This window comes from Thalassophryne amazonica, chromosome 23 (genome assembly GCF_902500255.1).
Source record: "Thalassophryne amazonica chromosome 23, fThaAma1.1, whole genome shotgun sequence".
NCBI classification, from domain to species: Eukaryota; Metazoa; Chordata; class Actinopteri; order Batrachoidiformes; family Batrachoididae; genus Thalassophryne; species Thalassophryne amazonica.
This window is the reverse complement of record NC_047125.1, coordinates 8,115,378-8,129,500: the sequence shown is the minus strand read 5'-3', so window position 1 is coordinate 8,129,500 and position 14,123 is coordinate 8,115,378. Positions and strand designations below refer to the sequence as shown.

Here is a 14,123-nt window from a genome sequence, read left to right as displayed (position 1 = left end):
ACACTAACACAGTAAAATGTTGTGTGTCTCTGTCAGCATGGAGAGGAGTTTTATCTGGACGACTGTAAACAGAAGTGTAAGTGTGACGCTCCCTCTGTCACCTGCGTGTCCTCTGAATGTCCCCCTCTGCATGAATGTAAAGTCCAGGGAGGAGAGCTGGGCTGCTATCCCACCAGTAAGTTTACTCTCACAAACTACCCAAAAAGTCGGAGCCAAACTTCATCTTTGCAGCATCTGTCTCGTTCTGTGGTTTTGACAAACCTGAATTCATGTGTTTCTGAATGTAAAGTGAATCACAGCCTGAATGTGTTTCAGTCTCGTTGATTGGTGTCCAAGTGAAAGACACCTCAGGAAGTCGTGTCCAGTGTCCTGTAATCTCAAGATGAACAAGTTTATTGCTGTTACTTCAACTAAACTTGTTACATTTTTGGTCTGTGTACATTTGACAACATTGACGACACAACCAGGACAATCGTTCCTGCTACTTCCTTGACTTTGGGATTTGGCTCATTTGATTGACTTTGTCAGTGCCGACTGATTGAATCAAACATTAAATTCTTCACTTTTGTGGAATTTACTGTTTAACAGAAGGTTCTGACTCCACTGTAATTGTAACTATGGTCCATGAAGCCTATTTACAACTCAGGCTGTCTCATGATTCCATTGTTTTTGAGAGCTGTTAACCTCCAACTCACGAACACCACAAATGATTTGTCATTTAAAAATAACCAATGAGCATCACAAGATAAACACATTATTTCTCATGTTATTAGTTGAAAATATTGATCTGTTTATATTGTTTGATCCAAACCAGGACCAACTACACCTGAGCCAACAACTCCAAAACCAACAACAACTCAACCACCAAGTACGACTCATCATCAATAGTTTCCATCAACATGAGCATCACAATAGACTCAGATTTAAACTGTTTTTTTTCCATGAGTTATTTTGTGTATTTTAATGCTTTGTTGTTTTGTCTCCTTCACAGATCCATGTCCTCCTGATGCTGAATATATAGAATGTGGTCCAGCTTGCATCCCCACCTGCATGGAACCGTCGTCCAACTGTACTGGCTCCTGTATCTCTGGTTGCTTTTGCAAACCAGGTTTTGTCTTCAAGGGACGGCACTGTGTCCCGCTGGACAAATGCGGTTGTCTGGACGACCACAATAACTATTATGAGGTCAGAGGTCACTGCTGACATTCCCAGCAGTTCATCTGTCAGTGTGTTCTCGTACCTGAAGTACTCGAGGATGATGTTTTGTTGGATGTGTCTTTTCCAGCCGGGTGAGGTTGTGTTTGGAGATGGGTGCTCTAAGATGTGTCGCTGTGGAGGAAACTACACTTTGGAATGTGTCGATAATTCCTGTGACTCCACTGAAGAATGCCGTGAGGTGAACGGAGTTCCAGGCTGCTATCCTAAAGGTAATGACATCATCAGGGAACTTTTAAGACCCTGAAACAAAAGATACAGAGTCAAAAATGTTCAAGCATGTTCACATCACTGCTGACTTAATATACTACAGAAGAATGAAACAAGACAATTCAGGTGTAAATTGTGCTGATAATAATAATATCTACATGCATAAAATTGTGCAAACTTTGTGATGTTTAATATGGAATTCCAACTATATGTCACTGCAAACTATAGATAAAAACATATATTTTGCATGAAATAATTCCTTGAAATACACTGAATTAAAGAATAATTACTTTGCTCATTCAAACTATTAAACACCTTATTCTGTAACAAAGTGTGGATGGGAGAAGAAAGAATAATATAAGTGTGTTAGAGGTGAAGCAGGTGTCTGAGTGTGAACCTGTAAATCAAAGGGTGATGATCAATGTCATCAGTACATTTGCTCCAAAAGTGGTTTGTCAGATTGATAAGAATGAAAACTGATTTAGGGAGTTTGAGGTGTAAGAGAGTTTACTCAATGAAGAAAGAGTGATGATTGGAGTGGACCTCACTGGGTATGTTGGTGAAGGCCCTGTTTTGTTTGGTCAACTTTATTTCATTTGTTCATACACATCCATTCCTAAAAGGCCTGCAACACTTAAAAAATATTTGGGATAGTGGCAATTTATTCCAAATATAAGGATTAAATCATCACTTTTACAGCCAGTGTTCTTGAGTCAACTCAGTCTATGGATACTTCAGCATTTCCAAATCACTGAATATGTCTTGGACTTTATTTACATCAATCATTAAGAAATACAAAAGAGGAGTTGTGGTGTTGTATGAGGAAGTCTGGATTGGCAGAGAAGTGTGTGAGGGTGTTGCAGGACATGAACAAGGAGAGATTTACAGATGCATTCAAGGAGTAGGCAGAATTACATCAAGATCTGAGCCCTTTGTTGTTTGCAAAAATGATTATTGTCAGGTCTGCCCATGTCTGGTTCCATGTCTTGTCCTGTTTGGGTCTTTGTCACAGTCTGTCCCCTGTCTGCGTCTGCTTTGCACTTTGATCCTCTGTCTTTGTCTTTACTTTAGTCACTTGAGTCCTGTCTGTTTGTTCTGATTATTTCTTTTCTGTTTATCATACTTCAACCACGGTGAGTTCAGTTCTAGTTTAGTCGACGTCTTTTATTTTGTTGTTGTTCTCCTCTTATGTCTTTCATTTTACTTCCTAGTGTACGTCCTGGTTCTGTTCATGTTAATATTGGCTAAGCTTTGGTCTTATCTTTCTGTTGGCATTTTATGTTATTCACCATTGGGGTTTCTGTCACTGATTTCTCTTGCTTCTGTCTGCTTTGACTTTGTCTCACTGCACTCTCTTGCACTCGTCTTCGTCTCTTTCTCTCTTGCCCCTTCCTGAATGTTCCCCTCACCTGTGCCTCGTTTTCTGTGTGATTACCACCTCAGTTATTTAAGCCTTGTATGTTTTGTCCTTCATTGCCAGTTTGTTTTTCTGTAAGCTTCATTCCAGCCTTTTGTTCTAGTCCTGTTTGCTTTGCCACTTTTCGACCTTGCTAAGTTTTTGATTAATCCTACACCTTTGTATGTGATTCTGCCATTGTGTCCCCACACTCTCTGGGCCACGTTGCCTCGTATCATGACAGTTATACAATGGTTTACCTGCCTTTGCATACTGGAAGCCCCAAGTGACATCCCCTTTAAAGGTTGTGGTGAGACACAGACACCAGCATTGAAATCTACAGACACAGAAACCGTGTGTGAGTTCTGAGCATGGCTGAAACAGAGAAATCCAGTATTAGAGTGAATTTTTAGTAAGAAACTTCAAAGACATGGTTTGGGACCCTCTCAGGTCTTTGGAAACTTGATAAAAAAGAGTATAATATGTACACTTTAACTTTCAGTTCACAAGTAAGAAATACAACTTAACACCGATGGTATTTTTTCTCTTCTAACAGAGATATTTTTGTTTTACACCCTCAGATACATCCACTTGCATCGCATCTGGAGATCCTCACTACACCACCTTTGACAAACGCAAATACAACTTCATGGGCAACTGCAGTTATGTGATGTCTGAAGTCTGCAACGATACAACTCTGCCATATTTTGAGGTCCACGCTGACAATGAGAACCGATATAACAACCCCTCCATCTCCTATGTGAAGGCTGTACATGTTCATGTGCAGATGGTAAAGATCTCCATCCTCAAAGGTGGAACTGTGCAGGTGAGAGAAGAGGGAAGGACGCACCAAAACACACTGATATGTCCAATGACAGGGAAGCCACGCCCACTGACAGCCACGGTCTGATAACAGAGATAATCTATTCAGTTTTTGGGGCATAGGACCACGTTGAAACCAGAATTCTGATTTCCTCTTAAGCTACATGCAGTCAGGTTCAAAGGTATTTCGGCAGTGAAACAGTATTTGCCTCTGCACACAAACACAGTGGATTTGTAATGAAATAATCAAGATATGAAGTATGGGCAGCCAGTCTTGGAACGACTTCCAGGTTGATGTCATCTAGCTTTACTGTTTGTTCTTTTTCATAATTCTTTTGAATCTGTTCCAGTGAATCTTCAAGTTTAACTGATTATTAATTCTGTGTTTGTCACCTTTTATTCCCACATAGCTGAATGGAACCAACGTAAACCTGCCAGTGAATCCGGCCTCCAGTGTCTCTGTGTTCACGTCAGGAAAACACTACACTTTGAACATGAGCTTTGGTGTTACTGTTCGCTATGATGGAAACCACTTCATGGATATTAAAGTTATCAAAGAGTGAGTGAAAACTTCAGTGGTTGGTGCCTGAAGTCAGACCTTTTTCATAAATCATTCAGATGTTATTACAGAGGTCAGGTCAGGGAACATGTACTGATGCTCCAACACACTGGAACCAACTGGGATCCTGGATTCCAACCACCCACACAGACAACTAGTTCACTTCCACTTACCAACCATTGATCTGCCATAACTTGGTGAAATGTGGGTATCACTTGACCTTCTCCCAACTCTGGTGTTCTCAACACTGAGGCACTTCCATGTGGGATCATATCCAGAGAAACAGCCCATATGGCCAAACTGTGCAAGTTGATGTTCCTGCACAACTCAACTGATACTTGTCATCTGAAGTCTCCTGAAGGAAATGAGGAACAAAGACATTAACATTGACAGTCTAATTTTTTATCCACACATTCATCCTGTATTGTGAACATCATGGTACATATACTTTGATTGTGCTGTGTGTGTTACTGGGGGATTCCACCAGAGGGCAGAGCAGGGCAGTCAGATGGTATACTGTAGATCTTCAGTTTTTAGACCACCTTCTAACATTTCACTTATCGCTTGCTGTGCAATGGCAGTAACACATCCTATAGTAGATGTAGGTAATTGCAGATTTGGTCAAAGAATTTGTCTTCACACTTTTCTGACCAATATTAAACTTGTCATCTACAGCTACAAGAACCAGCTCTGTGGACTGTGTGGAGACTATAACGGGAATGCCAAAGATGACTTCCGGAAGCCAGATGGATCACTGACCAATAAAGCCAATGACTTTGGACACAGCTGGGTCACTGATCCAAAGTGAGTTTTGTAGAACCAAAACAATTAAGAAATCCACACAGCTGGATTCACTGTTCGCTCTGATGTTTGCTTTGTTCATTGAATCACTTTCAAAGGAAATTCAACAGCAGAATATTCTAATTATGAAACTATAGTTCAAGATTGTCTTTTGTTGATACTACAGTCCCGATCTCCTAGTAACTGAAGTTGTGTAACCCTTTTCCCTGTTGACAGCTGTAACAAGCCAAACACCACCATCCCTGGATGTGATTATGAAGATCAGGATCTGTATGAAAGCTCTGGATACTGTGGAATCCTGCTGGATAAAAATGGTCCATTTGCTGTTTGTCACCCTAAAGTCAACCCCAATGTGAGTTACTTCTGCTTTTAACTTAAATTTTATTTCTTATGAGTATTTACTTTTAAAAAAATAGGTAATAAATAATTTGAAGGTTTATCTGTACTTTGGAAAAAATTGAATATGTACACGAAACGTTTAAACAGTGTAATTGTTCTGGTTCGGAGTGGGTGGAAGACGAACCCAAGAGCAGGGAGCAGAGAAAGGTATGTTAGAAAAGAGATTTATTACAATGAGCTTAAGTACAGAGGATAAAAATGAGTCAAAGTGCGTGGCTATCTGGCTGTGTGGACACCGGCCTGCTCAGCGGTGGAACCAGGGGAACCGCAGCCCAGATGTTTTCAATTCTGATGGAATGGACCTGGAGCCAGGTGGCCACCTGCAAGCTGTCGATGTGGCTGGGGAGGAGAGACAGATGAGTGAGTGTTGAGCCGGTCACTTCCAGAAGTGATTCTCACAGTCAATCAGTGACAAACTATCACAGCTGGTCCAGATATGCAGGTAGTTAGACAGAATGATTCAGTTCAGTTTCTTCTTAGTGTTTGTTATCAGGAAAAGTTAACAGTTCAGTTTGTACAATATTCCAAGCAGAGCTCAGTGTGAAGTGGCTTGTGTGAGCAAAGGTGATGCAGAGTGGGAGATGCAGAGTGTGAGAGCTCCGCGTACAGGCTGCAGGTAAAGCTGGTCTTGGTGCAGCAGCAATGAGGAAGGTGTTGGCTCTGAGCAAAGGCTCAGACAGAAGGTGTATGGAAACACCAAAAAAGTCAGAAAATATTCTATTTTTGGAAAAATAGAAAAGCCAAGAAAGATTAGCTGAGTTTCTGGCGAAGATGGAATGAGGAGCCGGGGTTCATATGCAGGTGCTGATTAGATGGAGATCAGGTGTGTCGATCAGCTTGAGGCGCACCACCTCTGCAGAGGAGAAAAAGGAGCAGCAGCAGGAGGAACAGAGCAGGCAGCCCACAACATTAATACTGGAAGAGGTGGAAAAGGTCAGTGTTAAAGAGTTGCACTGCCCCCAAGAGACCAAGGATCAGTTCTTGCTCAAGCTACCAATCTGTGTCCTGGCTCAAACTGCTTTACCTGCTTTGTCCCAGTCCACTCTGCCTTAAATGGGAACCTGTCTTTCCTGCCCAAGGAACTTGGAATAGACAAAGTTCTTGTCTCATCCACTTAATGATATGGTGTCCAGGGATAAGCTCTGGTTTGATGGGCCTCCGGACCTGAAATGGACTTGCTTTTTTCTAACTTGTCAAAGATGTGGAAACTTATGTTGACATCAAGACAGGTCTGTGCAGCAGATTTTATGGAATCATGACATCACTGTACAGATGGGTTTGTTGATGCCAATACCTTTGCAGGAGATTGAAGGTCCATGACGAAGATTCAGAGTTTCAGGATTCAGGGTCAACATCATGGACTTGGCCATCAGAAGTCCATACATGTGTAGCAAAACTGATGAACCTGTATTGACCTTCAGTTACACCAGCAGTGACAGCCATGTTTCTGGGTTTTTGGCCTTTGAGATCAACAGATGCCTGGGAAGAGCTTCTGGAGTCATGAATTTGCTGGACAGAGACATTTGGTGATACCTTTTCAGGAAAATGAAGGTCCAAGTAAAGTGCTTCCTGTCTTACTGGATGCTGATGAGACTAAGTTTCTCACCAGTTATTTGAGGGAATGAGGACAAGTCTTTATCAGTTACAGGAGGTCCTTGATACCTGAATGACTTTATGTCAAGCAAACCTCTACTGAGGGAGACTCAGAAGAGGCTGTCATTGGCCACGAGCCAGGGCATTTTGTCCATGTGGGCAAGCAGGTTGTTCAGTGTTGAGGATGCCAGCACCTGGAAAAGCCAAGTTCACGCCTCTGTTTCACTGAGCTGTGGCAGATTTTTGGCTGCTGTCAAGATGTGGGACTGAACTCTTGTCTGCTGCAGTGGTTCCCAAGCTGGACTTAAAGTGGTTCCTTATTCTGTTGAATGCAGTGATGTGTGGTATCAGAACATGACCTGAACGTATCCAAGGTCTTAATCCTTTTCTGTCTGCTCCAAATTTGTACCATTTATTTTACAAACAATATTTTAGAATTGATTATTGTTTAAAAAACAAACAGTTCTTTAATGGGAGGGGCTTATTTTTGCACCACTCACTGTAAATGCTGATCTGTTACTTGTAATTGAAGGGTTTCTGCAATGAAAGTCAGACTTTTACTGAATGAAAACACAGAAGAAATCAGGAGATTAAAAATTGAGTTCATGCAAAAGTTCAAGAATTTAATGTTCAACTTCAGCAAACCAAAGTTGTTTGTGTGTGTGTGTGTGTGTGTGTGTGTGTGTGTGTGTGTGTGTGTGTGTGTGTGTGTGTGTGTGTGTGTGTGTGTGTGTGTGTGTGTGTGTGTGTTGTCAGAACTACTTCAGGGATTGTGTGTTTGATCTGTGTGAGCTGGATGGAGCCGTGCGCATTTTGTGTGAAGCCATTGACGCTTATGTCAACGAATGCCAGGACCGTGGAGTCACTGTGGGACTCTGGAGGAACCAAACCTTCTGCCGTGAGTGTCTGATGAATGAGTGGATGAAAGCGTGATGTCATATTTGATCTGATCCCAGCAGTTCTTTGTCAAACCTGACTTTGTGTGTCTTTGTCCAGCTCTGAACTGTCCTCCCAACAGCCACTATCAGCCTTGTGCAGACCCCTGCCAGGAAACCTGTGCTGGGAAACCTTCTGGCTGCAGTGGGTTCTGCTCTGAGGGCTGTGTGTGTGATCCTGGATTTGTCCTGAGTGGCAACAAGTGCGTCAGTAAGAATTCATGTGGCTGCAAACACAACGGGCTGTATTATGAGGTAAAGTGTCTTCGAGCTCTTTCAGAATGAAAAACAGGAGCAGCTGCTTCATTGTTCAGCTGCTTTTCACTCTGTGTCAATCAATCAATCAATGATGGAGATCAGAAACAGCTCTTCACTAATTTGAACACTAACACAGTAAAATGTTGTGTGTCTCTGTCAGCATGGAGAGGAGTTTTATCTGGACGACTGTAAACAGAAGTGTAAGTGTGACGCTCCCTCTGTCACCTGCGTGTCCTCTGAATGTCCCCCTCTGCATGAATGTAAAGTCCAGGGAGGAGAGCTGGGCTGCTATCCCACCAGTAAGTTTACTCTCACAAACTACCCAAAAAGTCGGAGCCAAACTTCATCTTTGCAGCATCTGTCTCGTTCTGTGGTTTTGACAAACCTGAATTCATGTGTTTCTGAATGTAAAGTGAATCACAGCCTGAATGTGTTTCAGTCTCGTTGATTGGTGTCCAAGTGAAAGACACCTCAGGAAGTCGTGTCCAGTGTCCTGTAATCTCAAGATGAACAAGTTTATTGCTGTTACTTCAACTAAACTTGTTACATTTTTGGTCTGTGTACATTTGACAACATTGACGACACAACCAGGACAATCGTTCCTGCTACTTCCTTGACTTTGGGATTTGGCTCATTTGATTGACTTTGTCAGTGCCGACTGATTGAATCAAACATTAAATTCTTCACTTTTGCGGAATTTACTGTTTAACAGAAGGTTCTGACTCCACTGTAATTGTAACTATGGTCCATGAAGCCTATTTACAACTCAGGCTGTCTCATGATTCCATTGTTTTTGAGAGCTGTTAACCTCCAACTCACGAACACCACAAATGATTTATGTCATTTAAAAATAACCAATGAGCATCACAAGATAAACACATTATTTCTCATGTTATTAGTTGAAAATATTGATCTGTTTATATTGTTTGATCCAAACCAGGACCAACTACACCTGAGCCAACAACTCCAAAACCAACAACAACTCAACCACCAAGTACGACTCATCATCAATAGTTTCCATCAACATGAGCATCACAATAGACTCAGATTTAAACTGTTTTTTTTCCATGAGTTATTTTGTGTATTTTAATGCTTTGTTGTTTTGTCTCCTTCACAGATCCATGTCCTCCTGATGCTGAATATATAGAATGTGGTCCAGCTTGCATCCCCACCTGCATGGAACCGTCGTCCAACTGTACTGGCTCCTGTATCTCTGGTTGCTTTTGCAAACCAGGTTTTGTCTTCAAGGGACGGCGCTGTGTCCCGCTGGACAAATGTGGTTGTCTGGACGACCACAATAACTATTATGAGGTCAGAGGTCACTGCTGACATTCCCAGCAGTTCATCTGTCAGTGTGTTCTCGTACCTGAAGTACTCGAGGCTGATGTTTTGTTGGATGTGTCTTTTCCAGCCGGGTGAGGTTGTGTTTGGAGATGGGTGCTCTAAGATGTGTCGCTGTGGAGGAAACTACACTTTGGAATGTGTTGATAATTCCTGTGACTCCACTGAAGAATGCCGTGAGGTGAACGGAGTTCCAGGCTGCTATCCTAAAGGTAATGACATCATCAGGGAACTTTTAAGACCCTGAAACAAAAGATACAGAGTCAAAAATGTTCAAGCATCTGTTCACATCACTGCTGACTTAATATACTACAGAAGAATGAAACAAGACAATTCAGGTGTAAATTGTGCTGATAATAATAATATCTACATGCATAAAATTGTGCAAACTTTGTGATGTTTAATATGGAATTCCAACTATATGTCACTGCAAACTATAGATAAAAACATATATTTTGCATGAAATAATTCCTTGAAATACACTGAATTAAAGAATAATTACTTTGCTCATTCAAACTATTAAACACCTTATTCTGTAACAAAGTGTGGATGGGAGAAGAAAGAATAATATGTGTGTTGGAGGTGAAGCAGGTGTCTGAGTGTGAACCTGTAAATCAAAGGGTGATGATCAATGTCATCAGTACATTTGCTCCAAAAGTGGTTTGTCAGATTGATAAGAATGAAAACTGATTTAGGGAGTTTGAGGTGTAAGAGAGTTTACTCAATGAAGAAAGAGTGATGATTGGAGTGGACCTCACTGGGTATGTTGGTGAAGGCCCTGTTTTGTTTGGTCATTTGTTCATACACATCCATTCCTAAAAGGCCTACAACACTTAAAAAATATTTGGGATAGTGGCAATTTATTCTAAATATGAGGATTAAATCATCACTTTTACAGCCAGTGTTCTTGAGTCAACTCAGTCTATGGATACTTCAGCATTTCCAAATCACTGAATATGTCTTGGACTTTATTTACATCAATCATTAAGAAATACAAAAGAGGAGTTGTGGTGTTGTATGAGGAAGTCTGGATTGGCAGAGAAGTATGTGAGGGTGTTGCAGGACATGAACAAGGAGAGATTTACAGATGCATTCAAGGAGTAGGCAGAATTACATCAAGATCTCAGCCCTTTGTTGTTTGCAAAAATGATTGTTATTGTCAGGTCTGCCCATATCTGGTTCCATCTCCTGTCTTGTTTGGGTCTTTGTCACAGTCTGTCCCCTGTCTGCGTCTGCTTCGCACTTTGTTCCTCTGTCTTTGTCTTTACTTTAGTCACTTGAGTCCTGTCTGTCTGTTCTGATTATTTCTTTTCTGTTTATCATACTTCAACCACGGTGAGTTCCGTTCTGGTTTAGTCGACGTCTTTTATTTTCTTGTTGTTCTCTTAGGTCTTTCATTTTATTTCCTAGTGTACTTCCTGGTTCTGTTCATGTTAATATTGGCTAGGCTTTGGTCTTTTCTGTTGGCATTTTATGTTATTCACCATTGGGGTTTCTGTCACTGATTTCTCTTGTTTCTGTCTGCTTTGGCTTTGTCTCACTGCACTCTCTTGCACTCGTCTTTGTCTCTTTCTCTCTTGCTCTTTCCTGAATGTTCCCCTCACCTGTGCCTCGTTTTCTGTGTGATTACCACCTCAGTTATTTAAGCCTTGTATGTTTTGTCCTTCATTGCCAGTTTGTTTTTCTGTAAGCTTCGTTCCAGCCTCTTGTTCTAGTCCTGTTTGCTTTGCCACTTTTTGACCTTGCTAAGTTTTTGATTAATCCTACACCTTTGTATGTGATTCTGCCATTGTGTCCCCACACTCTCTGAGCCACTTTGCCTCATATCATGACAGTTATACAATGTTTTACCTGCCTCTGCATACTGGAAGCCCCAAGCGACATCCCCTTGAAGGTTGTGGTGAGACACAGACACCAGCATTGAAATCTACAGACACAGAAACCGTGTGTGTGTTCTGAGCACGGCTGAAACAGAGAAATCCAGTATTAGAGTGAATTTTTAGTAAGAAACTTCAAAGACATGGTTTGGGACCCTCTCAGGTCTTTGGAAACTTGATGAAAAAGAGTATAATATGTGCACTTTAAGTTTCAGTTCACAAGTAAGAAATACAATTTAACACCGATGGTATTTTTTCCTCTTCTAACATAGGGATATTTTTGTTTTACACCCTCAGATACATCCACTTGCATCGCATCTGGAGATCCTCACTACACCACCTTTGACAAACGCAAATACAACTTCATGGGCAACTGCAGTTATGTGATGTCTGAAGTCTGCAACGATACAACTCTGCCATATTTTGAGGTCCACGCTGACAATGAGAACCGATATAACAACCCCTCCATCTCCTATGTGAAGGCTGTACATGTTCATGTGCAGATGGTAAAGATCTCCATCCTCAAAGGCGGAACTGTGCAGGTAAGAGAAGAGGGAAGGACACACCAAAACACGCTGATATGTCCAATGACAGGGAAGCCACGCCCACTGACAGCCACTGTCTGATAACAGAGATGATCTATTCAGTTTTTGGGGCATAGGACCACATTCAAACCACAACTCTGATTTCCTGAGAATTTATATGTAGTCAGGTGCAAAAGTACACTGTAAAAAAAAAAATAGTTGTGAATACTTCAAATTTGCAGGCAACAGTCTGCACTAAGACTTTTATGTTGTGCCGATGATGAACTATATACTATAACATATATTTCATCATCGGCACAACATAAGTCTTAGTGCAGACTGTTGCCTGCAAATTTGAAGTATTCTCAACTATTTTTTTACAGTGTATTTGGGCAGTGAAACAGTATTTGTAAGTTGCCTCTCAACATCAACATGGTGGATTTGAAATGAAATAATCAAGATATGAAGTATGGGCACCCAGTTTTCAAATTTTATGCTTCAATATCACAGTGTGAACACATTCTAACGCTCTGTTTTATATACAAAGTACAACAGCTTCCAGGTTGATGTCATGTTGCTTTACTGTTTGTTCTTTTTCATAATTCTTTTGAATCTGTTCCAGTGAATCTTCAAGTTTAACTGATTATTAATTCTGTGTTTGTCACCTTTTATTCCTACTTAGCTAAACGGATCCAATGTAAACCTGCCAGTGAGTCCGGCCTCCAGTGTCTCTGTGTTCAAGTCAGGAAAACACTACACTTTGAACATGAGCTTTGGTGTTACTATTCGCTATGATGGAAACCACTTCATGGACATCAAAGTCATCAAAGAGTGAGTGAAAACTTCAGTGGTCGGTGTCTGAAGTCAGATCTTTTTCATAAATCATTCAGATGTAATTACAGAGGTCAGGTCAGGGAACATGTACTGATGCTCCAACACACTGTGGAACCAAATAGGATCCTGGATTCCAACCATCCACACAGACAACTAGTTCACTTCCACTTACCAACCACTGATCTGCCATAACTTGGTGAAATGTGGGTATCACTTGACCTTCTCCCAACTCTGGTGTTCTCAGCACTGAGGCACTTCCATGTGGGATCATATCCAGAGAAACAGCCCATGTGGCCAAACTGTGCAAGTTGATGTTCCTGCAGAACTCAACTGATACTCATCATCTCAGTCTCCTGAAGGAACATCGACAGTCTAAATTTTTATCCACACATTCATCCTGTATTGTGAACATCATGGTACATATACTTTGATTGTGCTGTGTGTGTTACTGGGGGATTCCACCAGAGGGCACAGCAGGGCAGTCAGATGGTATACTGTAGATCTTCAGTTTTTATACCACCTTTTAACATTTCACTTATCACTTGCTGTGCAATGGCAGTAACACATCCTATAGTAGATGTAGGTAATTGCAGATTTGGTCAAAGAATTTGTCTTCACAACTTTTCTGACCAATATTAAACTTGTCATCTACAGCTACAAGAACCAGCTCTGTGGACTGTGTGGAGACTATAACGGGAATGCCAAAGATGACTTCCGGAAGCCAGATGGATCACTGACCAATAAAGCCAATGACTTTGGACACAGCTGGGTCACTGATCCAAAGTGAGTTTTGTAGAGTCATAACAATTAAGAAATCCACACAGCTGGGTTCACTGTTCACTCTGTTTGTTTTGTTCATTGAATCACTTTGAAAGGAAATTCAACAGCAGAATATTCTAATTATAAAACTATAGTTCAAGATAGTCTTTTGTTGACAATACAGTCCTGATCTCCTAGTAACTGAAGTTGTGTAACCCTTTTCCCTGTTGACAGCTGTAACAAGCCAAGCACCACCGTCCCTGGATGTGATTATGAAGATCAGGATCTGTATGAAAGCTCTGGATACTGTGGAATCCTGCTGGATAAAAATGGTCCATTTGCTGTTTGTCACCCCAAAATCAACCCCAATGTGAGTTACTTCTGCTTTTATCTTAAACTTTGTTTCTTATAAATATTTACTTTGTTTAAATATAGGTAATAAATAATTTGAAGGTTTATCTGTAATTTGGAAAAAATTGAATATGTACACGAAACGTTTAAACAGTGTAATTGTTATGGTTTGGAGTGGGTGGTAGACGAACCCAAGAGCAGGGAGCAGAGAAAGGTATGTTAGAAAAGACATTTATTACAATGAACTTA

At 41.0% G+C, this 14,123-nt stretch overlaps 1 protein-coding gene across 1 annotated transcript in view; it reads left to right on the top strand.

Annotated features, from left to right (window-relative positions):
• zanl (zonadhesin, like) overlaps nucleotides 1-14,123 on the top strand; it is a 222,749-nt gene that overhangs the window by 110,237 nt on the left and 98,389 nt on the right. The window contains 17 exon segments of the mRNA XM_034165014.1: nucleotides 37-175; nucleotides 992-1,185; nucleotides 1,286-1,427; nucleotides 3,403-3,647; nucleotides 4,054-4,202; nucleotides 4,878-5,006; nucleotides 5,220-5,355; nucleotides 7,752-7,893; nucleotides 7,992-8,185; nucleotides 8,349-8,487; nucleotides 9,129-9,182; nucleotides 9,306-9,499; nucleotides 9,600-9,741; nucleotides 11,704-11,948; nucleotides 12,613-12,761; nucleotides 13,419-13,547; nucleotides 13,758-13,893. Of these exon segments, the coding sequence (XP_034020905.1) occupies nucleotides 37-175; nucleotides 992-1,185; nucleotides 1,286-1,427; nucleotides 3,403-3,647; nucleotides 4,054-4,202; nucleotides 4,878-5,006; nucleotides 5,220-5,355; nucleotides 7,752-7,893; nucleotides 7,992-8,185; nucleotides 8,349-8,487; nucleotides 9,129-9,182; nucleotides 9,306-9,499; nucleotides 9,600-9,741; nucleotides 11,704-11,948; nucleotides 12,613-12,761; nucleotides 13,419-13,547; nucleotides 13,758-13,893 (2,658 nt within the window).